The 24388-nt window shown below is 37.4% G+C and overlaps 1 protein-coding gene across 1 annotated transcript in view; it reads right to left on the reverse strand.

Moving 5' to 3' along the window:
* The window catches only part of CD200R1L (CD200 receptor 1 like), a 41057-nt gene that overhangs the window by 11992 nt on the left and 4677 nt on the right, over nt 1-24388 (reverse strand). Inside the window, exon 2 of the mRNA XM_060098813.1 lies at nt 754-1005. Within this exon, the coding sequence (XP_059954796.1) occupies nt 754-1005 (252 nt within the window). The remainder of the gene's footprint in view (nt 1-753; nt 1006-24388) is intronic.

The raw sequence follows: 24388 nt of genomic DNA on the forward strand, positions 1-24388 counted from the left end.
ATCAAATATTATGTTGTGCACCTGAAATGAATATAATGTTATATATCAATTAAAAAAACAAAATCATGAGACAGAGAAATTAAATACTGTTCAAAGTCACACAGTTGGTAAATGAGAAGCCATGTATCACCAAAGGCATTGCCATTATTACCAAAGGCATTGCTCCTAATCAACAGATAATATTCCCTGAAACAATATGAAGGCATGGACTTTGTCTTTTCATCTTTGTATCACCAGCCTTAAACACATAATAACATTCAATAAATGTCTGGCCAATGAATTGGTTTCAGATGACAAGGGAGAAAGAGAAGGAAAACTTGACTTTTACTCAGAGTAGCAAATAAAGTGGTGACTACTATAAGAAGCAAAAACATCAGGAAGGAAATAATTATTGTTCTTGGCTATCTACTGAATAAGTATTGTTAAATTATATAAAAGTATTGATATTTTATACCAATAATTAATCTCAAAGTAAAAGCCTGGATCACTAAATTAGCAAATAATATTTTATGGCTGCCAGAATAAAAGGTATTTAGAGAATATATTAGTAAGGAGTTATTGAGTTAATTCCTTCTCTTTGATAAAGGAATACAAACAATTTCTCTAGCATACTAATGCATTACCCAGTTAAATTTTAGAGAATATCTTCAAATTAGGAGCATAAGCTTTCTTATCTTCTGCTTGGTTGTTCAGCCTTCTGTGGAGGAAAAGGCTGAGCATCAACTTCACTACTCTAAAGAAACAGGTGCTTACCTTGATCCAGCTCTATGGACAAACTCTTGTTCCCAGTCAAGTGGGAGACAGAGCAGGACACATTAGGTACACGGCGGCCCTCCCAGTGGCATGTACTCTGGATGGTCACTGTGCCATTGCCCCAATGACATTTTTGCTCAGTGACACAATCTCCCTCTGGGGTCCAGGAGATCTGTGCAGCTGGCTTCCCTACAACTGCCTTGCACACTGCAGTTCCATTCTCAGTTTGAACCAGGGTCACCTCAGGGGGCACTGCAGAAATGTAGGGGAAATGCTTCAGTCTTAACACATGGGCTCAATAGTCGTGGCCCACGAGCTCTAGAGCACAGGCTCAGTAGTTGTGGCACACGGGCTTAGTTGCTCTTCGGCATGTGGGATCTTCCCAGACCAAGGATCGAACCTGTATCCTCTGCCTTGGCAGGCGGATTCTTAACCACTGCACCACCAGGGAAGCCCTCTATTTATATATTGTTGAATTCAGTTTGTTAATATTTTGTTGAAGATTTTTGCATCTACATTCATTAGAGATATTGACCTGTAATTTTCATTTTTTTGTAGTGTCTTTGTCTGGTTTTGGTATCAAGGTAATGGTGACCTCTTAGAATGAATTTGGTAGTGTTCCCTCCTCTTCATAGTTTGAGAAGGATAGGTATTAACTCTTATTTATATGTTTGGTAAATTTCCTTGTGAAGCCAACCAGTTATGAACTTTTGTTTGCTGGGAGTTTTTTGATTACCAATTCAATTTCACTACTAGTGATCTGTCTGTTCAGATTATCTATTTCTTCCTGATTCAGTCTTGGAAGACTGTCTGTTTCTAGGAATTTAGTCATTTCTTCTAGTTTGTCCAGTTTGCTAGCATATAAATATTTAGAGTATTCTCATGATTTTTTTGTATTTCTCTGTGATATCAGTTGTAAATTGTCCTCTTTTATTTCTTATTTTGTTTATTTGCATCCTCCTTTTTTTCTTAATGAGGCTGGTTAAAGTTTTATCAATTTTGTTTATCTTTTTCAAAAAACAGCTTTGGTTTCATTGATCATTTCTTTTGTTTTCTTTCTTTCTTTCTTTCTTGTCTCTATTTTGTTTATTTCCTCTCTGATCTTTATTATTATTCCTTCCTTCTGCTGACTTTAGGCTTTGCTTGCTCTTCTCATTCTAATTCCCTTAAAGAAATTAGGTAGGTTAAGTTGTTCATTTGAGATTTTTCTGTTTCTTGAGGTAGACCTGTGTCACTATAAACATCCCTCTTAGAAATGCTTTTGCTGCGTCCCATAGATTTTGGAATATTGTGCTTTTATTTTCATTTGTCTTGAGGTATTTTCTGATTTCTTCTTTGATTTCTTTATTGACCCATTGGTTTTTTAGTAGCATGTTGTTTAGCCTCCACATGTTTTTGGGGTTTTTTCCCCATTTTCTTCCTGTAATTGATTTCTACTTTCATACTGTTGTGGTTGGGGGAAAAATACTTGATATAACTTCTATCCTCTTAAAGTTATTGAGACTTGTTTTGTGGCCTAGTATATGATCTATCCTGGAGAACGTTCCATGTGCATGTGAAAAGAATGTGTATTTTGCTGGTTTGGATGAAATGTCCTATAGATATCTATTAAGTCCAACTGGTCTTATCTGTCATTAAAGACCATTGTTTCCTTATTGATTTTCTGTCTAGAAGACCTGTCCATTGATGTAATTGTGGTATTAACATCCCTAATATTACTGTATTATTGTCAGTTTCTCCCTTTATGTCTGTTAATATTTGCTTTACTTTTTCAGGTATTCGTATATTAGGTGCATGTATGTTAACAAATGTTATATCCTATTCTTGTATTGAACCCTTTATTATATAATGCCTTTTTTTGTCTTTTGTTACAGACTTTGTTTTAAAGTCTACTTTGTCTGAGGTGAGTGTTGCTACCCTTACTTTCTAGTCATTTCCAGTGCATGAAAAAGCTTTTCCACCCCCTAATTTTCAGTCTGTGTCTTTTTTTTAATTGAAGTATAGTTGATGTACAATATTACATAAGTTACAGGTGTACAATATAGTGATTCACAACTTCCAAAAGTTATACCCTGTTGATAGTTATTACAAAACACTGGCTATATTCCCTGTGTTATACAATATATTTCCATAGCTTATTTCATACAGAATAGTTGTATCTCTTAATCCCCTACCCTTATTTTGTCTCTCCCCCTTCCTTCACCCCACTGGTAACCACTAGTTTGTTCTGTAAATCTGTGAGTCTTCTTCTTTTTTATTATATTCACTAGTTTGTTGTATTTTTAAGGTTCCACTTAAAAGTGATATCATACAGTATTTATCTTTCTCTATCTGACTTATTTCACTTAGCATAATATCCTCCAAGTCCATCCCTCTTGTTTCAAATGACAAAATTTCATTCTCCCCCATGTTTTGTGTTTTTGATGTCATATTTAACATCTTTTTATCTATCCCCTATTTATTGTAATTATATTGGATTTTACAATTTTTGTCTTCTAACCTTCATACTCATTTAATTAAGTGGTTGATACATAGCCTTTTTATATATTTGCCTATACTAGTGAGAATTTTCTTTTTCTATCAATTCTTAGTTCTTGTAGCCTTTTCTTTTCTGCTTAAACAAGATCCTTTAACACTTCTTGAATGATCAGTTTAGATGAACTCTTTTAGGTTTTTCTTCTGAAGCTCTTTATTTCTGCTTCAATTCTGAATGATAACTCTGCTGGGTAGAGTATCCAAAGTTGTAGATTTTTGCCTTTCAGCACTTTAAATATATCATGTCACTTCCTCTGGCTTGAAAAGTGTCTGTAGCAAAATCAGCTGATAACCTTATAGGGCTCCCTTGTATGTGACCCTTTGTTTGTCCCTTGCTTCCTTTAAAATTCTGTCTTTAACTTTGCCATTTTAATATGATATGTTTCAAATCATACCAATGTTTTCTTAGGTCAGTTTCCAAGGCAATAGAAATAAAAGCAAAAATAAACATATGGGATCTAATCAAACTTATAAACTTTTGCACAGCAAAGGAAACCATAAACAAAATAAAATGACAACCTCTGGACTGGGAGAAAATATTTGCAAATGATGCGACTCATAAGGGCTTAATTTCCAAAATAAACAAACAGCTCATACAACTCAATAACAACAACCAAAAAAACCCCTCACTTCCAGGGAAGATAGCGGAAGAGTAAGACGCGGAGATCACCTTCCTCCCCACAGATACACCAGAAATATAGCTACACGTGGAACAACTCCTACAGAACACCTACTGAACACTGGCAGAAGACCTCAGACCTCCCAAAAGGCAAGAAACTCCCCACGTACCTGGGAAGGGCAAAGCGGAGAGATTCCCGCAAAGAGGATCGGTGCCGACCGGCACTCACCAGCCCGAGAGGCTTGTCTGCTCGCCTGCCGGGGCAGGCGGCGCTGGAAGCTGAGGCTCGGGCTTCGGTCAGAGCGCAGGGAGAGGACTGGGGCTGGCGGCGAGAACTCAGCCTGAAGGGGGCTAATGCGCCACAGCTAGCTGAGAGGGAGTCCGGGAAAACTCTGGAGCTGCCGAAGAGGCAAGAGACTATTTCTTCGCTCTTGGTTTCCTGGTGTGCGAGGAGAGGGGATTAAGAGTGCTGCTTAAAGGAGCCCCACAGACGGGCGCAAGCCGCGGCTGAAAGCATGGAGCCCAGAGACGGGCGTGGGACACTGGGGCTGCTGCTGCCGCTGCCAAGAGGCCTGTGTGCGAGCGCAGGTCACTGTCCACGCCGCCCTTCCGGGAGCCTGTACAGCCCGTCACTGCCGGGGTCCCGGGATCAAGAGATGGCTTCCCTGGGAGAACGCACGGCGTGCCTCGGGCTGGTGCAACGTCACACGGGCCTCTGCCGCTGCAGGCTCACCCCGCACTCCGTGCCCCTCCCTCCCTCCCAGCCTGAGTGAGCCAGAGTCCCGGAAGCGACTGCTCCTTTAACCCTGTCCTGTCTGAGCGAAGAACAGACGCCCTCTGGTGACCTACACGCAGAGGCGGGGCCAAATCCAAAGCTGAGACCCGGGAGCTGTGAGAACAAAGAAGAGAAAGGGAAATCTCTCCCAGCAGCCTCAGAAGCAGCGGATTAAAGCTCCACAATCAATTTGATGTACCCTGCATCTGTGGAATACATGAATAGACAACAAATCATCCCAAATTGAGGAGCCAGGAGTCAGTGCTGTGCCTCTGAGGTGGGAGAGCCAACTTCAGGACACTGGTCCACAAGAGACCTCCCAGCACCACATAATATCAAACGGCGAAAATCTTCCAGAGATCTCCATCTCAACACCAGCACCCAGCTTCACTCAACGACCAGCAAGCTACAGTGCTGGACACCCTATGACAAACAACTAGCAAGACAGGAACACAACCCCACCCATTAGCAGAGAGGCTGCCTAAAATCATAAAAAGTCCGCAGACACCCCAAAACACACCACCAGACGTGGACCTGCCCACCAGAAAGACAAGATCCAGCCTCATCCACCAGAACAGAGGCACTAGTCCACTCCACCAGGAAGCCTACACAACCCACTAAACCAACCTTAGCCACTAGGGACAGACACCAAAAACAACGGGAACTACAAACCTGCAGCCTGCAAAAAGGAGACCCCAAACACAGTAACATAAGCAAAATGAGAAGACAGAAAAACACACAGCCGGAGAAGGAGCAAGATAAAAACCCACCAGACCTAACAAATGAAGAGGTAATAGGCAGTCTACCTGAAAAAGAATTCAGAATAATGATAGTAAAGATGATCCAAGATTCTATTTCCAAGATCCAAAATCTAGGAAATTGAATAGACAAAATGCAAGAAACAGTTAACAAGGACCTAGAGGAACTAACGATGAATCAAGCATCGATTAAAAACACAATAAATGAAATGAAAAATACTCTAGATGGGATCAATAGCAGAATAACTGAGGCAGAAGAACGGATGAGTGAGGTGGAAGATAAAATAGTGGAAATAACTGATGCAGAGCAAAATAGAGAAAAAAGAATGAAAAGAACAGAGGACAGTCTCAGAGACCTCTGGGACAACATTAAACTCACCAACATTCGAATTATAGGGGTTCCAGAAGAAGAAGAGAAAAATAAAGGGACTGAGAAAATATTTGAAGAGATTATAGTTGAAAACTTCCCTAATATGGGAAAGGAAATAGTTAATCAAGTCCAGGAGGCACAGAGAGTCCCATACAGAATAAATCCAAGGAGAAATACACCAAGACACATATTAATCAAACTGTCAAAAATTAAACACAAAGAAATCATATTAAAAGCAGCAAGGCAAAAACAACAAATAACACACAAGGGAATCCCCATCAGGATAACAGCTGATCTCTCAGCAGAAACTCTACAAGCCAGAAGGGAGTGGCAGGACATAATTAAAGTGATGAAGGAGAAAAACCTGCAACCAAGATTACTCTACCCAGCAAGGATCTCTTTCAGATTTGATGGAGAAATTAAAACGTTTACAGACAAGCAAAACCTGAGAGAGTTCAGCACCACCAAACCAGCTTTACAACAAATGCTAAAGGAACTTCTCTAGGCAAGAAACACAACGAAGGAAAAGACCTACAACAACAAACCCAAAACAATTAAGAAAATGGGAATAGGAACATACATATCGATAATTACCTTAAATGTAAATGGACTAAATGCTCCCACCAAAAGACACAGATTGGCTGAATGGATACAAAAACAAGACCCATATATATGCTGTCTACAAGAGACCCACTTCAGACCTAGAGACACATACAGACTGAAAGTAAGGGGATGGAAAAAGATATTCCATGCAAATGGAAACCAAAACAAAGCTGGAGGAGCAATTCTCATATCAGACAAAATAGACTTTAAAATAAAGACTATTAGAAGAGACAAAGAAGGACACTACATAATGATCAAGGGATCAATCCAAGAAGAAGATATAACAATTGTAAATATTTATGCACCCAACATAGGAGCACCTCAATACATAAGGCAAATACTAACAGCCATAAAAGGAGAAATCGACAGTAACACAATCATAGTAGGGGACTTTAACACCCCACTTTCACCAATGGACAGATCATCCAAAATGAAAATAAATAAGGAAACACAAGCTTTAAATGATACATTAAACAAGATGGACTTAATTGATATTTATAGGACATTCCATCCAAAAACAACAGAATACACATTTTTCTCAAGTGCTCATGGAACATTCTCCAGGATAGATCATATCTTGGGTCACAAATCAAGCCTTGGTAAATTTAAGAAAATTGAAATTGTATCAAGTATCTTTTTTGACCACAATGCTATGAGACTAGATATCAACTACAGGAAAAGAGCTGTACAAAATACAAACACATGGAGGCTAAACAATACACTACTTAATAACGAAGTGATCACTGAAGAAATCAAAAAGGAAATTAAGGGCTCCCCTGGTGGCGCAGTGGTTGAGAGTCCTCCTGCCGATGCAGGGGACGTGGGTTCGTGCCCCGGTCCGGGAAGATCCCACATGCCGCGGAGCGGCTGGGCCCGTGAGCCATGGCTGCTGAGCCTGCGCGTCCGGAGCCTGTGCCCCGCAACGGGAGAGGCCACAACAGTGAGAGGCCCGCGTACCGCAAAAAAAAAAAAAAAAAAAAGGAAATTAAAAAATACCTAGAAACAAATGACAATGGAGACAAGACGACCCAAAACCTATGGGATGCAGCAAAAGCAGTTCTAAGAGGGAAGTTTATAGCAATACAATCCCACCTTAAGAAACAGGAAACATCTCGAATAAACAACCTAACCTTGCACCTAAAGCAATTAGAGAAAGAAGAACAAAAACATCCCAAAGTTAGCAGAAGGAAAGAAATCATAAAAATCAGATCGGAAATAAATGAAAAAGAAATGAAGGAAATGATAGCAAAGATCAATAAAACTAAAAGCTGGTTCTTTGAGAAGATAAACAAAATTGATAAACCATTAGCCAGACTCATCAAGAAAAAAAGGGAGAAGACTCAAATCAATAGAATTAGAAATGAAAAAGGAGAAGTAACAACTGACACTGCAGAAATACAAAAGATCATGAGAGATTACTACAAGCAACTCTATGCCAATAAAATGGACAACCTGGAAAAAATAGACAAATTCTTAGAAATTCACAACCTGCCAAGACTGAATCAGGAAGAAATAGAAAATATGAACAGACCAATCACAAGCACTGAAATTGAAACTGTGATAAAAAATCTTCCAACAAACAAAAGCCCAGGACCAGATGGCTTCACAGGCGAATTCTATCAAGCATTTAGAGAAGAGCTAACACCTATCCTTCTCAAACTCTTCCAAAATATAGCAGAGGGAGGAACACTCCCAAACTCATTCTACGAGGCCACCATCACCTTGACACCAAAACCAGACAAGGATGTCACAAAGAAAGAAAACTACAGGCCAATATCACCAATGAACATAAACGCAAAAATCCTCAGCAAAATACTAGCAAACAGAATCCAACAGCACATTAAAAGGATCATACACCATGATCAAGTGGGGTTTTTCCCAGGAATGCAAGGATTCTTCAATATACGCAAATCAGTCAATGTGATACACCATATTAACAAACTGAAGGAGAAAAACCATATGATTATCTCAATAGATGCAGAGAAAGCTTTTGACAAAATTCAACACCCATTTATGATAAAAACCCTGCAGAAAGTAGGCATAGAGGGAACTTTTCTCAACATAATAAAGGCCATATATGACAAACCCACAGCCAATATTGTCCTCAATGGTGAAAAACTGAAAGCATTTCCACTAAGATCAGGAACAAGACAAGGTTGCCCACTCTCACCACTCTTATTCAACTTAGTTTTGGAAGTTTTATCCACAGCAATCAGAGAAGAAAAGGAAATAAAAGGAATCCAAATCAGAAAAGAAGAAGTAAAGCTGTCACTGTTTGCAGATGACATGATACTATACATAGAGAATCCTAAAGATGCTACCAGAAAACTACTAGAGCTAATCAATGAATTTGGTAAAGTTGCAGGATACAAAATTATGCACAGAAATCTCTGGCATTCCTATATACTAATGATGAAAAATCTGAAAGTGAAATCAAGGAAACACTCCCATTTACCATTGCAACAAAAAGAATAGAATATATAGGAATAAACCTACCTAAGGAGACAAAAGACCTGTATGCAGAAAATTATAAGACACTGATGAAAGAAATTAAAGATGATACAAATAGATGGAGAGATGTACCATGTTCTTGGATTGGAAGAATCAACATTGTGAAAATGACTCTACTACCCAAAGCAATCTACAGATTCAATGCAATCCCTATCAAACTACCCCTGGCATTTTTCTCAGAACTAGAACAAAAAATTTCACAATTTGTATGGAAACACAAAAGACCCGGAATAGCCAAAGCAATCTTGAGAACGAAAAATGGAGCTGGAGGAATCAGGCTCCCTGACTTCAGACTATACTACAAAGCTACAGTAATCAAGACAGTGTGGTACTGGCACAAAAACAGAAAGATAGATCAGTGGAACAGGATAGAAACCCCGGAGATAAACCCACGCACATATGGTCACCTTATCTTTGATAAAGGAGGCAGGACTGTACAGTGGAGAAAGGACAGCCTCTTCAATAAGTGGTGCTGGGAAAACTGGACAGGGACATGTAAAAGTATGAGATTAGATCACTCCCTAACACCATACACAGAAATAAGCTCAAAATGGATTAAAGACCTAAATGTAAGGCCAGACACTATCAAACTCTTAGAGGAAAACATAGGAAGAACACTCTATGACATAAATCACAGCAAGGTCCTTTTTGACCCACCTCCTAGAGTAATGGAAATAAAGACAAAAATAAACACATGGGACCTAATGAAACTTAAAAGCTTTTGCAGAGCAAAGGAAACCATAAACAAGACCAAAAGACAACCCTCAGAATGGGAGAAAATATTTGCAAATGAAGCAACTGACAAAGGATTAATCTCCAAAATTTATAAGCAGCTCATGCAGCTCAATAACAAAAAAACAAACAACCCAATCCAAAAATGGGCAGAAGACCTAAATAGACATTTCTCCACAGAAGATATACAGACTGCCAATAAACACATGAAAGGATGCTCAACATCTTTACTCATTAGAGAAATGCAAATCAAAACTACAATGAGATATCATCTCACACCAGTCAGAATGGCCATCATCAAAAAATCTAGAAACAATAAATGCTGGAGAGGGTGTGGGGAAAAGGGAACACTCTTGCACTGCTGGTGGGAATGTGAATTGGTACAGCCACTATGGAGAATGGTATGGAGGTTCCTTAAAAAACTACAAATAGAGCTACCATATGACCCAGCAATCCCACTACTGGGCATATACCCTGAGAAAACCATAATTCAAAAAGAGACATGTACCAAAATGTTCATAGCAGCCCTATTTACAATAGCCCAGAGATGGAAACAACCTAAGTGTCCATCATTGGATGAATGGATAAAGAAGATGTGGCACATATATACAATGGAATATTACTCAGCCATAAAAAGAAATGAAATTGAGCTATTTGTAATGAGGTGGATGGACCTAGAGTCTGTCATACAGAGTGAAGTAAGTCAGAAAGAGAAAGACAAATACTGTATGCTGACACATATATATGGAATTTAAGGGAAAAAATGTCATGAAGAACATAGGGGTAAGACAGGAATAAAGACACAGATCTACTAGAGAATGGACTTGAGGATATGGGGAGGGGGAAGGGTAAGCTGTGACAAAGCGAAAGAGCGGCATGGACATATATACACTACCAAACATAAGGTAGATAGCTAGTGGGAAGCAGCCGCATAGCACAGGGAGATCAACTCGGTGCTTTGTGACCGCCTGGAGGGGTGGGATAGGGAGGGCGGGAGGGAGACGCATAAAGGAGGGGATATGGGAACATATGTATATGTATAACTGATTAAATTTGTTAAATAAAAAAGAAAAAAACAAAAAAACAAAAGGGGCCGAGAGGGTCAGGGAGAGGTACTAAAATAAATTAGTTTAGAAAGCCCGTAAAACCAAAAACAAACCAAAAAAACCACCAAATAACCCAATCGAAAAATGGGCAGAAGACCTAAACAGTAATTTCTCCAAAGACACACAGATGGCCAATAGGCACATGAAATGATGTTTATCATCACTAATTATTAGAGAAAGGCAAATCAAAGCTACAATGAGGTGCCACCTCACACTAGTCAGAATGGCCATCATTTAAATGCCTACAAATAACAAATGCTGTAGAGGGTGTGGAGAAAATGGGACCCTCCTACTCTGTTGGTGGGAATGTAAATTGCTCCAGCCACTATGGAAAAGAGTATGGAGGTTCCTCAAAAAACTAAAAATTGAGTTTCCATATGATCCAGCAATCCCACTCCTGAGCATATATCTGGACAAAATTATAATATAATTTATCCAGATAAAATTATATGGCACTATTTACAATAGCCAAGGCATGGAAACAACCTAAATGTCCATCAACAGATGAGTGGATAAAGAAGATGTGGTATATATATACAATGGAATACTACTCAGCCATAAAAAGAATGGAATAATGCCATTTGCAGCAACACGGATGGACCCAGAGATTATCATACTAAGTGAAATAATCAGAAAGAAGAAAGACAAATACCACATTATATTACTTATATGTGGAATCTAAAATATGACACAGGGCCTCCCTGGTGGCGCAGTGGTTGAGAGTCCGCCTGCCGATGCAGGGGATACGGGTTCGTGCCCCGGTCTGGGAGGATCCCATATGCCGCGGAGCGGCTGGGCCCGTGAGCCATGGCCGCTGGGCCTGCGCGTCCGGAGCCTGTGCTCCGCAACGGGGGAGGCCACAACAGTGAGAGGCCCGCGTACCAAAAAAAAAAAAAACAATAAAAAAATAAAATAAAATATGACACAAATGAACATATCTATGAAACAGAAACAGATTTACAGATATAGAGAACAGACTTGTGGTTGCCAAGGAGGGTGGGAGTGGGAGAGGGATGGATTGGGAGTTTGGGATTTGCAGATGAAAACTATTACATATAGAATCAATAAACAATAAAATCCTACTGTAAAGCACAGGGAACTATATTCAATATCCTGTAATAAACCATAATGGAAAAGGGTTTTTGAAATGCGATATGTCTTCATGTGGGTCTCCTTGGGTTCATTTTGTTTGGGATTTTCTTCAGGTTCAGGAAATTTTCAGCCATAATTTCACCAAATACATTTTCAACCCTTTCCTCTCTCTTCTCCTTCTGGGACCCCTATAATGCAAATGTTAGTATGCTTGATGTTGTCTCAGAGGTCTCTTAAACTATCTTTATTTTTTTAATTTGTTTTTCTATTTGGTGCTCTGATTGGGTGATATTCATTTTTCTATCTTCCAGATTACTTATTCATTCTTCTCTATCACCTAGTCTGCTGTTAATTCCTTTTAGTGTATTTTTTATTTTAGTTATTTCATTCTTCAGTTCTGACTGGTTCTTTTTTTTATATTTTCTAGTTCTTTGTTAAAAGTCTCACTGTGTTCATCTATTCTTTTCCCATTTTGTTTTAGCATTTTTATTACTATTGCTTCAACATTTTTATCTGGTAAATTATTTATCTCCATTTCATTGAGGTTTTTTCAGGGTTTTTTCCTTGTTCTTTAGTTTGAAACACAGTCCTCTATCTTTTTATTTTGTTTAACTTTATCTCTCTCTATGAAACTAGGTGAAACAGTTACCTATCCTGGTCTTAAAGGGATGTCCTTGGGTGGGAGCATTACTATGCAGTCTGCTTGTGCCCAGTGGCTTTTGTGAGATAGTTGGATCTGAAGTGAGCATGGGTCACATCTACCCCCAGGGTTTGCTGGCAACCACCACCTTGGTGGGAGGTAGGGCTGGAGGTGGAGGGGTAGAGCCAGAGCCAGATGTGAGCTGGGGTTTCTCCTGTGCCCAATGGCAGTCACCACCCTATCAGGGGCAGGGGCAGGGCCCAAGGGTTTGGAGCAGAAGCCCTGAGGGAGCTGGGTTTTTTCCCGTGTGTGATGGCAGTCTCTACCTTGGTTGGGGTACTGGAAAGGGCCTGAGGGCTTGAGACTGCATATCAATGCTGGGTCATTTTATTCCGCATTGTGCACACTTTGGTTAGAGGCTGGGTCAGGCCAGAGGGTTTGGTGCCTCACTACTGAGCTGATTTTGCTCCTGCTGGCAATGTCAGTCTCTACCCTGGAGCTAGTTTAGCTCCTCCTAAAGGTGGACCGGAACATGTGTGCTGGCAAAGGCTGCCTCCACCCTTGTCCGAGGCAGGGTTGGGTCCGAGCTGGTTCTGTTTCCTCTAAGTGTACATACTCTCCTTGGTAAAGGCAGCCTTCACCCTAATGGAGAGCAGGGCCAGAGCAGGAGAGGCTACAGCAGGCACCCAATGTGGCTAGGGTACACACTGGGGCTGCCCTGGCAAGCTGGCCAGAGCCCTGGCAGTTTTCAATCTGCTTCTTCCATGCTGTGCCTGGGAGTAAGCAAGCATGTGCAGTGCTTCTCAAGAGTGTTATCTTGGTTTCTTTCAGCTCTCTAGTAAGTCCCACTGGTTTTCAAAGAGGATTCATCTTCCCGGTGTTGGACCCTTGTGCTGGGGTACCTCAAAATCCTTGCTCCCCAGGGAAGATCCCTCAGCCCATGATGTCCCCCTCCTCTTCTGTTTCCCTGTTAAGGGTTGGGTCCTGACCTGATAGCTTCTCCTCCCTTCCTAACCAACTTCATGGGGATCTTTCTTTACAGTGTTGGTTGTAGAAGAGCCTTTCTACCAGTCTCCAAGTTGTTTTCAGTAAGAGTTGTTCCACGTGTAATTGTATTTCTGATGTGTTCACAGGGGAGGTGAATGTAGCATCCTCCTATTCCACCATCTTAATCTCCCTCTCTATGTTTAACTAATTGAAAACTCACCAAACTGCTGTTAACAGTGACTGCACCATTATACACCAGCAATATATAAGTGTTCCAATTCCTGGGACTTCCCTGGTGGTCGAGTGGGTAAAACTACATGCTCCCAATGCAAGGGGCCCAGGTTTGATCCCTGGTCAGGGAACTAGATCCCACATGCATGTGGCAACAAAGAAGCCCACATGCCAGAACTAAAGATCCCGCATGATGCAACAAAGATCCTGAGTATCACAACTAAGACCTGGTGCAGCCAAAATAAATAAATAAATAATTTTTAAAAAGAGTTCCAATTCCTCTGCAACCTTGCCTACACCTGTTTTCCATTTCAGTAGTAGTAATAGTAGTAACATCCTAGTGGGTGTTAAGTGGTATCTCATTGTGGTTTTGATTTGCATTTCCCTAGTGACTAGTGATATTGACCATCCTATCATGTGCTTGTGCCTACTTGTATATCTACCTTGGGAAAATGCCTATTCAAGTCTTTTACCCATTTTTAAATTGGGTTGTTTGGTTTGGAGTAGTACAAATTTTTTATATATTCTGAATACTTAAACCTTATCAGATATATGATTTGCAATTTTTTTCACATTCTATGCATTGTTTTTCACTCTTTTGGTAGTGTATTTTGACATAAAACTTTGTGTACAAAGTTTTTAATTTTGGTAAACTCTGATTTCTCTATATTTTCTTTGGATGCTTGTGCTCCTGATGTCATATCTAAAAATTGTTGCCAAATCTAAGGGGATTGAAGATGTTTTCTTCTAAGAGTTTTATAGCTTTAGTGCTCATACTTAGGTTTTTTAAATCTACTTGGGGTTAATTTTTTAATATGATGTGAAATAGGGATCCAAGTTTATTCTTTTTCATGTGGTGATCCATTTGTCCCAGAACAACTTGTTGAAGAGACTTTTCTTACATACAGTGAATGGTCTTTGCACTTTTGTTGAAAATCAATGGGCCATGGGAGAATGGTTTTATTTCTGGACTCTCAATTCTTTTCCATTGGTCTACATGTTTATTCTTTGGCCAGTTCCAAACTGTTTCAAGTACTGTAAACCTGTAGAAAGTTTTAAAATTGGGAATGTCAGTTCTCCAACTTTATTCCTTTTTCTCAATATTGTTTCGATTATTTGGGGTCCCTTGCAATTCCATATGAATTTGAGGTTTTTACATTTCTGTAAAAAAAAAGAGGCTACTGGAATTTTGATAGAGATTACATTAAATATACAGATGTCTTTGAAGAGTATTGTCATTTTAACAATTATTACGTCTCTTATACATGAATACAGAATGTCTCTCCATTTATTTAGATCTTCTTTAATTTCTTTGAGCAGTTTTACAGTTTTCAGTATACAAGTCTTGCAACTCCTTGATTAAGTTTATTCCTCAATATTATATTCTTTTTGATGTTATTGTAAATAAAATTGTTTTCTTAGTTTTCCTTTAAGATTGTTCATTGCTAGTGCATAGAGATACAATTCATTTTTGCATGTTGATTTTGTATTGTGCAACTTTGCTGAATTTGTTTATTAGCCCTAATTTTACTGGTGGGGGAGTACTACGTTTAGGATTTTCTACATATAAGAAGATCATGTCATATGTGAACAGAGATAGTTTTATATCTTCCTCTCCAATGTGGACATCTTTCATTTCTTTTACTTGTTTAATTGCCCTGGCTAGAACTTCTGGTATAATGTTGAAATTCCAAAACATAGAAGTAGCAAAAGTGGACATTCTTGTCTTGTTCCTGATCCTAGGGATAAAGCTTCCAGTTTTCATCACTAAATATGATATTAGCTGTGGGGGAGGGGTTATAAATTCCCTTTATTATGTTGAGGACTTCCATTCCTAGGTTGTTGAGTGTTCTTATCATGAAAGAGTGTAGATTTTGTCACATACTTTTTCTATATCAATTCAGATGATCATGTGGGCTTTTTTTCCTTCAGTCTACTCAAATGATGAATTACATTGATTGATTTTCATGTATTGAACTAACCTTGCATTCCTAGGATAAATCCCACTTGAACATGGTGTATCATTCTTTTAACGTGCTACTGGATTCAATTTGATAGTATTTTGATGGAGATTTTTACATCTATATCCATAAAGAATGTTGATCTGTATTTTTCTTTATTTGTGATGTCTGTGTCTGGTTTTGATATCAGGGTAATGCTGTCCTCATAGAATGAGTTGGTAAGTGCTTCCTTCTTTTCTGTTTATTGAAAAAAAATTGAGAAACATTGGCATTAATTCTCCTTTAAATGTTTAGTAGAATTCACCAATGAAGCCATTTGGCCCTGGACTCTTATTTGTTGAGAGGTTTTATATTACTGATTCAATCTTTTTACTTATTACATATGTTCAGATCTTCTACTTCTTCTTGAATCAGTTTTGGTAATGTGTGTGTTTCTAAGGGTTTATCAATTTCATGTATGTTATCCAATTTGTTGGTATACCATTGTTCATAGTATTCAATAAATAATAATACTTTTTATTTCTGTAAGTTTGGTAATACTGTCCCTTTCATTCCTGACTTTAGTAACTTGAGTTTTCTCTCTCTTATTTTTTAGTCAACTGGCTAATTTTATTGATCTTTTTAAAAAAATACCTTTTGGTTTTACTGACTCTATTGTTTTCCTATTTTTTATTTATCTCCACTCTAATCTTTATAATTTCCTTCTTCGGTTAGCTTTGGGTTTAGTTTGCTCTTCTTGTCTTGTTCCTTAAGATGTACATTTAGGTTATTGATTTGAGATTTTCTTCTTTTTAAACATAGGGTTTTACAGCTATAAATTTGCCTCTGAGCACTGTTTCCATTTTCTGTAAGTTTTAGTATCTTATGTTTTTATTTTTATTCATCTCAATGTATTTTATAACTTCCCTTGTGATTTCTTTTCTGTCCCATTATTAGTTTTAAAAAATTATGTTTAATTTCCACATATCTTTGAATTCTCTAGTTTCATTCAGTGATGGTGGTCAGAGAAGATACTTCATATGATTTCAGTATTTTTAAATATTGAGACTTGTTTTGTGGCCTAACACATAGTCTGTCCTGGAGAATGTCCCATGTACACTCAACAAAAAATGTGTATTCTGCTTTTTGCGGGTGGAGTGTTCTGTATTTCTGCTAGGTCTAGTTGGTGTATAGTATTGTTCAAGTCTTCTATTTCCTTATAGGTTATCTGTCTAGTTGTTGTATTCATTATTGAAAGTGGGTTATTGAAGTTTCCAGCTATTATTGTAGAACTGCCTATTTCTCCTTTCAATTCTGTCAAATTGTGTATATGTTTATAATAATTATATCCTGCATATGTTATATCCCACATACTGACTTTGTTCTCAAAACTTAGACATTTTTATTTGCATTGGAGGTAACCTATTTCCTATTTGCCAAAATCTGTTCACTTTCAAGGTCACTTTTGGAGACTTTGCAGTCTTTCATCAACATGGCTTAAGCTGCTTCTGCTTGGACATATCTGGGGCTCCAGGTAGTCTGTCACCCTCCACAATCAGCTTGACTCCCTGCACTTCTTCCCCAATTCTCTGGACAGCCTTTCTCATCTTTCTCTCCTACCTGCCTTTCTAAAGTGCATATTTTAAACACTGAAATAGTTACTTACATGAATTTCCTGTTCAGGCTGATTCTTACCACAGATATTTCCACCACTAATACAAACATTTTATCTAATATCTTTAAACACATGAATGGAAATATACCACATACACACAAACCAAATATTAGGTTTTCACCTAATATTTGTGGTCAATTGTGGTCATCGTAAACATCATGGCTCAGAAGAAATTGTTCTTTGCTTATTTCTCATCTGAACCACAGGCAAGGTGGTTGGTTATGTTAATGCTATAATTGCTATAACTGTTCTAACATTTTAGCAATATATTATTTAATCAGTAGTCCCTAAATTGTTGTGACTATGAATAAGACTTTGTTAGTATGTTTTATTTTATTTTGATCCTGAGAGGGGTTTTTTTTTAATCTCTTTTTCTCAGAAGGAAAACTAGCTCTGCTAATAACTCCATGATTACACTGTCAGATATAATAGATCCTACCACACATTCAGTGAGTGGCATGACAGATAGACATACTCTGGACTAGGGTGAGCTACAATGGGTTATTGTAGATGGTGATATCCCACCAAAAAAATATAAATAAAAATTCTAAATCATGATTGGTGATGAACAATAAATCCATTTAAATGTATAGTTAAAACTAAATACTTGAGAGAATTATGTATAAAGAACACAAGTGTTTTAAACCTTCAAAATGTAAAAATAATATATAACCAACAAATCAGAAAGTGGGAGGAAAGGCTGTTTGAAGAAGTGTAAAGTTGGTTTTGGTCTTATCTCCCTGTTGGCAGGGAGTCAACAAACACAGTGACAGTGAAAATACAGGTTTAAAATGTACAGTTACATCATCCTTTTAATATTGTTCACAATCTTTTTTTAACTTACAGAACTCCTTTAGAAATGAGTGTCTCATCTGGTAAGGATATTTTTTTTCAATATTTAGGGGGCAATAGTCCAAACTCACTGGAATAGACACTTTCTCTACTTGACATGCTGTGCTTTTGTTTTGGTTTTTAGTTTATTGGCTGCCTTATACATCATTATGATACACCAGAAAATATTACTTCTGCAAAGGAGCTTACTTTTTTATATTTAAGCTAAATTTTTTTAGAGCAGTTTGAGATTCACAGAAAAATTAAGCAGAAAGTACAAGGAGTTCCCGTTTGCCCTCTACTCCCACACGTGCATAGCCTCCCTGATCGCAAATATCCCCAGCTGAGTGGTACATTTGTTACAATCAGTGAACCAATAATGATGCAGCATTATCACTCAAAGATCATAATTCACATTAATGTTCACTTTTGTATGTGGTAGAGACATTTTTATCTCACATTCAGCAATGACTTCTGCTTCTTTCACTAGCTTAAAATAAAGTAACAATAAGCATAATAATTTTTATGTAAAGTAATTAATTTTTATTTAAACATGCTTATATGAAATAATTTTTATAAAATAATTTCTGTCTTTCCTTCTTTTTACATATAGTCATAGAAAAGTGTTCAGCTAATGTCATCACTGGTTGTTTTGAGTGGTGGAATTTGAAGAAATTACATTTTTCTGTATTGCCTGAATGTCCTATTATAAATATGTTTCATCTCACAAAAATAAAATGTCATTTTTAAAAAGAAAAAACTAAAGAGAAAATTATACACCTTAGGGACCACTGATAAATATTTCCACAGTAAGTGTTAATGCTGATTTATAACATATTTGGCAGAATTGTCTTAGAAAGCTATCTTGAAAAACAGCAGGAGACTTGAAAAAAAAAGAGAAAGATATAGTAAACAATTCAATTTGGGAAGATAAGAATAAGTGGGATAAATGGAATATTTCAAATGTTTATTTAGGCTAAAAATAGAAAGTATTTACATCAAACATAACCCATACTTAAGGCAGGTTAGACCAAGTCCCATAGTGTTCTCATCTGCTATGGCAGCAGTAACAAAATACCACAGACTGACTGTTTGGCCTAACCACATGGTGTTTGTCCAAAAGGCAGGTTATTAAGGTTGGAAGGTGTGTTTGTTGGTAGTCAACAAAAACTGAAGTTATGCTTGTGTTAATTTTAAAGAAAGTGACCAATAAAAATCTAAGTGATTATTTATAAAACACAACAAAAACAAAAAAGAGAGGAAGCTCTGAAGCTAAGGAATGAGTTTTAGTCTTAACTATCAGAACCTGTTATAACTCTAAAAAAAAAAAGAGAGAGAGAGAGAGAGAGAGAGAGAGAGACTCACAGCCAAGAACTCAGTAATTTACAATCAATTCAGGTAAACCAAATGATACAGCTTATGAATTTTCATTATTTTTTCACACTTGATAATATTTTATAATTTTATATAATTTTCTAAAGTTATGTTTTCCAAACTTAAAACTAATTCAGTCATAAGTGATCCTAATATGTATTTCATATCAGCTAAAACAGCAATTCTCAGGCTTTTTGGTCTCAGGATTTCTTTATACCCTTAAAAATTGTTGAGAATCCCAAAGAATTTGCCTTAGAAAAATTTGGAAACACACACACACAAATACACAAATACTCCATAAGCCATTAAGGCAGTATTATCAACATATGCCATGTAGCATCTAGAAAACTAATGTGCACTCATGTAAGAGAATGTAAGTGCCAAAAGCAAATAACATATTAGTATTATTATGAAAATATAAACAACCTTGAAAACCTCCTGCAAGGGTTCCTTGGACCACATTTCAACTAGAGCTAAGCTAAAACAACCTTGAAAGCTCAGATTATTCTTCTTTTATCCATTTGTGTGCCAAAAAATGTTAGGGAGGAGAAAAATGTAGAAAAAAGAAAAATGTAATTTCATTTATTTAGTCCCATTATTTTTAATTTAACAATTCTAGTTGGCAAAGCAACTGTGAATAAAAAGCTCTTTACACTTTGAAAGAGAAACCTGCTTTTTTTTATTATATGTTATTTTCTCCCACCAAGATCACTGCTGTACCTTGACATATCCAAAAATGCATGCATATAAGACATAAAAGCTTTTCACATAAATGGTCAGTTACCCACAATATTTAGTTCCATCCTTGTCAATAAGAAAAAAATAGTTTAAGTGACATGTGAGGCATGTGGTATGGTGCCTGGCAGAGTAGTAAACATTCAAATAATGACAGCTATTGCTGTTTGCTGTAAATATTGAATACTAAGACTACAGGGGTAGCATAGCAGGATCACAAATTTTGTTGCCTATGAATTTCCCATTTAAGTAAACGTACTTTGAATTCACAGTCCATTTTAATTAACTAATAGATAACTTGCATCCAGTAAACTTCCAGAAAGCAATGGATCCCACAACAGGCAGAATACCCAGAAGGAAATAGAGACTTATGCAGACTCCAGGGGGTGGAATAACCTGGAGGCTCAAGACCTTTAAATACAAGCACAAGTAATGCCTTAAAGGTACATTCCTTATTGACAAGTCAGGTTGATCTATAGTGTATTATTGACACTAATAATGCTTTTTGCTCAGAGTAGCAAAGGAGTCTGGAGAAAGGTGTTTTGCTTTTCTCTTAAAAATTTAAGAATTTCTAGTGAAATTTTGCCTAATGTTCCACAGAACTTCCTTGTAAAGGAGTCTGTAAATAAGATATCAAATGTTAGCATTCTGATCAAAATATTTTTGACCAATGTGCTATTTAAAATTATTTAAAGAGTTTTATTCTTAGAAAATGAATATTATGATATTATACAAAAGAACATTAGTATGGTATTTTGGGATATTTCCTGATATGATTCACAATATTTTTTTTTAAATAATCAAAAGTTGCCTGAAAAGCTAGCCCTCCCCATCCCTACACAGTTCCTCTACTCTTTCCACCACCCCCCAAAACTGCTTTTATGACAGTCATCAGTGATCCAATGATTGATTCAAAGAACATTTAAAATTCCTATTCCACCTGACATCTTGAAGGAACGTGAAATTTTTGCTTCTTCCTCCCTCAAACTCTTCTGTTGGTTTCCATAGATTTTCTTTCCCCATGGACTGCATTCTGCCTCTTTTATTAGATTCTCTTCTTTGGCCCACTCCTAAAAATGTGGTGTTCCCCAGATTCCATCTTGTGCTTGCTTCTGTATCCAACTCAACATCCTTCCCTAAAAAAATTTGATTCATTCCCATTGGCTTATCCATTGCTTGAAAGAAGATGACTCCCAAATCTGAATCCCACTTTAACTTCCTATGTTTCAAACCTGTGTTTCCAACTCATCTGTAAAACAGATTGAATCCAAACAAATCATCTTCACTTCATTCTTTGCATTCCTTATGTAAGCAATGGCATCATCATTTACATTTACTGACATAAAATACCCAGTCATGTAACTCCTACTTAAGTCCCATATTTAATTGATATAAATCCTATTGATCCTGCAACCAAAATACCTTCCAAATATTTTATATTACCATTATTTATATCCAAGTCTAGCCCTTATTATCTATGTCCTAGACTATTAAAATAGACTGCAAACTAATCTCCTTGCCACTAACTTCTTTTAATCTTAGCCCATGAAAACCATATCATGTCATTCCCTTATTTGAGACCCCCTATTGCCTTTCTATTGCTTATTGAATAAAATATAAATTCCTTAGAATGGCATAGAAGGCTCTTCACAACTGGGCCTTAGTTTATTTTTCAAGACTTATATCTAGTCGAGAGATTAGAAACACTGGTCAAATCTAAACTGCAGATACGTGAATTTGTTTTGAGCTCATACAACAACATTTTTCAAATGAGAAAATTTTACATAAAAATCTAGATGTCAAGCTCTTTTGAGAAATTTTAAGATGTGGCAATACTGAGCCCTCATTTTCCAATGGAAATCATCTGCTGGACCTGAAGTGTTAAATTACTCTTATACATTCTCACACGCTTTACATGGAATATTGCTCTCCATTTTGCCACAGTTTACCATCTAGCTCACTTAGACTCCTCTATGTTAGCTGTCTGTCTCCTAAAACTCCTTAACACCACTGACCTAGTCACCATCCACTCTCCCCACACTGCATTTCTTTCAAGTGATTTCAAGTAATTTGATGATTCTAAGTCTTTGTATATTCAGTCATCTTTATTTAAAATGCCCTCAAACAGATGGAGAGATACACCATGTTCTTGGATTGGAAGAATCAATATTGTCAAAATGCAATCTACAGATTCAATTCAATCTCTATCAAATTACCAATAGCATTTTTCACAAAAAATTTTATAATTTGTATGGAAACACAGAAGACCCCAAATAGCCAAAGCAACTTGAGAAAGAAAAAATGAGCTGAAAGAATCAGGCTCTGTGACTTCAGACTATACTACAAAGCTACAGTAATCAAAACAGTATGGTACTGGCACAATAACAGATCAATGCAGCAGTATAGAAAGTCCAGAGATAAACCCACACACCTATGGTCAACTAATCTATAACAAAGGAGGGAAGAATATATAATGGAGAAAAGACACCCTCTTTGATAAGTGGTGCTGGGAAAACTAGACAGCTACATGTAAAAGAATGAAATTAAAACATTCTCTAACACCAAACACAAAAATAAATTCAGAATGGATTTAAGACCTAAATGTAAGATGGGATAGTATAAAACTCTTAGAGGAAACATAGGCAGAACATTCTCTGACATAAATTGCAAGCAGGATCTTTTTTGATACATCTCCTAGAGTAATAAAAATAAAAGCAAAAATAAACAAATGGGACCTAATTAAACTTAAAAACTTTTGCACAGCAAAGGAAACCATAAACAAAATGAAAAGACAACCCTCAGAATGGGAGAAAATATTTGCAAACAAAATGACCGACAAGAGATTAACCTCCAGGGGCTTCCCTGGTGGCGCAGTGGTTGGGAGTCCGCCTGCCAATGCAGGGGACGTGGGTTCGTGCCCCAGTCTGGGAGGATCCCACATGCCGCGGAGCGGCTGGGCCCGTGAGCCGTGGCCGCTGAGCCTGTGCATCCGGAGCCTGTGCTCCGCGGCGGGAGAGGCCACGGCAGTGAGAGGCCCGCGTACCGCAAAAAAAAAAAAAAAAAGAGAGATTAATCTCCAAAATATACAAACAGCTCATGCAGCTCAAAAAACCAAACAACCCAATCAGAAAAATGGGTGGAAGACCTAAATAGACATTTCTCCAAAGAAGACATACAGATGGCCAAGTGGCACATGAAAAGATGCTCAACATCACTAATTATCAGATAAATGAAAATCAAACCTACAATGAGGTATCACCTCACACTGGACAGAATGTCCATCATCAAAAAATCTACAAACAATAAATGCTGGAGAGGGTGTGGAGAAAAGTGAACTCTCCTACACTGTTGGTAGGAACATAAATTGGTAGAACCACTGTGGAGAACAGTATGGAGTTTCCTTTAAAAACTAAAAATAGAGCTACCATATGATCCAGCAATCCCATTCCTGGGTATATATGAAGAAAACCATAATTCGAAAAGATATATGTACCCCAATGTTCATTGCAGCACTATTTACAATAACCAGGTCATGGAAGCAACCTATGTGTCCATCGACAGAGGAATGGATAAACAAGATGTGGTATATATATAGAATGGAATATTACTCAGCCATAAAAAAGAACAAAATAATGCCATTTTCAGTGACATGGTTGGACCTAGAGATTTTCATACTGAGTGAAGTAAGTCAGACAAAGACAAATATCATATGATATCACTTATATGTGGAATCTAAAAAAATGGTACAAATGAACTTACTTACAAAACAGAAATAGAGTCACAGATGTAGAAAACAAACTTATGGTTACCAAGGGAAAAAGGGGTAAGGGAAGAAATAAATTGGGAGATTGGGATTGGCATATACACACTACTATATATAAAACACATAACTAATAATAACCTATATACCCCAGGGAACTCTACTCAGTACTCTGTAATGACCTACATGGGAAGAAAATCTAAAAAAGAATGGATACATGTATATGTATAACTGATTCACTTTTCTGTACACCTGAAACTAATACAACATTGTAAATCAACTATACTCCAATAAAAACTGAAAGTAAAATAAAATGCCCTATTTTTACTTTGTCAGTCTAATTAACTTTTTAAACTCTTAT

The sequence above is a fragment of the Mesoplodon densirostris genome, chromosome 5 (assembly GCF_025265405.1).
Source record: "Mesoplodon densirostris isolate mMesDen1 chromosome 5, mMesDen1 primary haplotype, whole genome shotgun sequence".
In the NCBI taxonomy this organism is placed as follows: domain Eukaryota; kingdom Metazoa; phylum Chordata; class Mammalia; order Artiodactyla; family Ziphiidae; genus Mesoplodon; species Mesoplodon densirostris.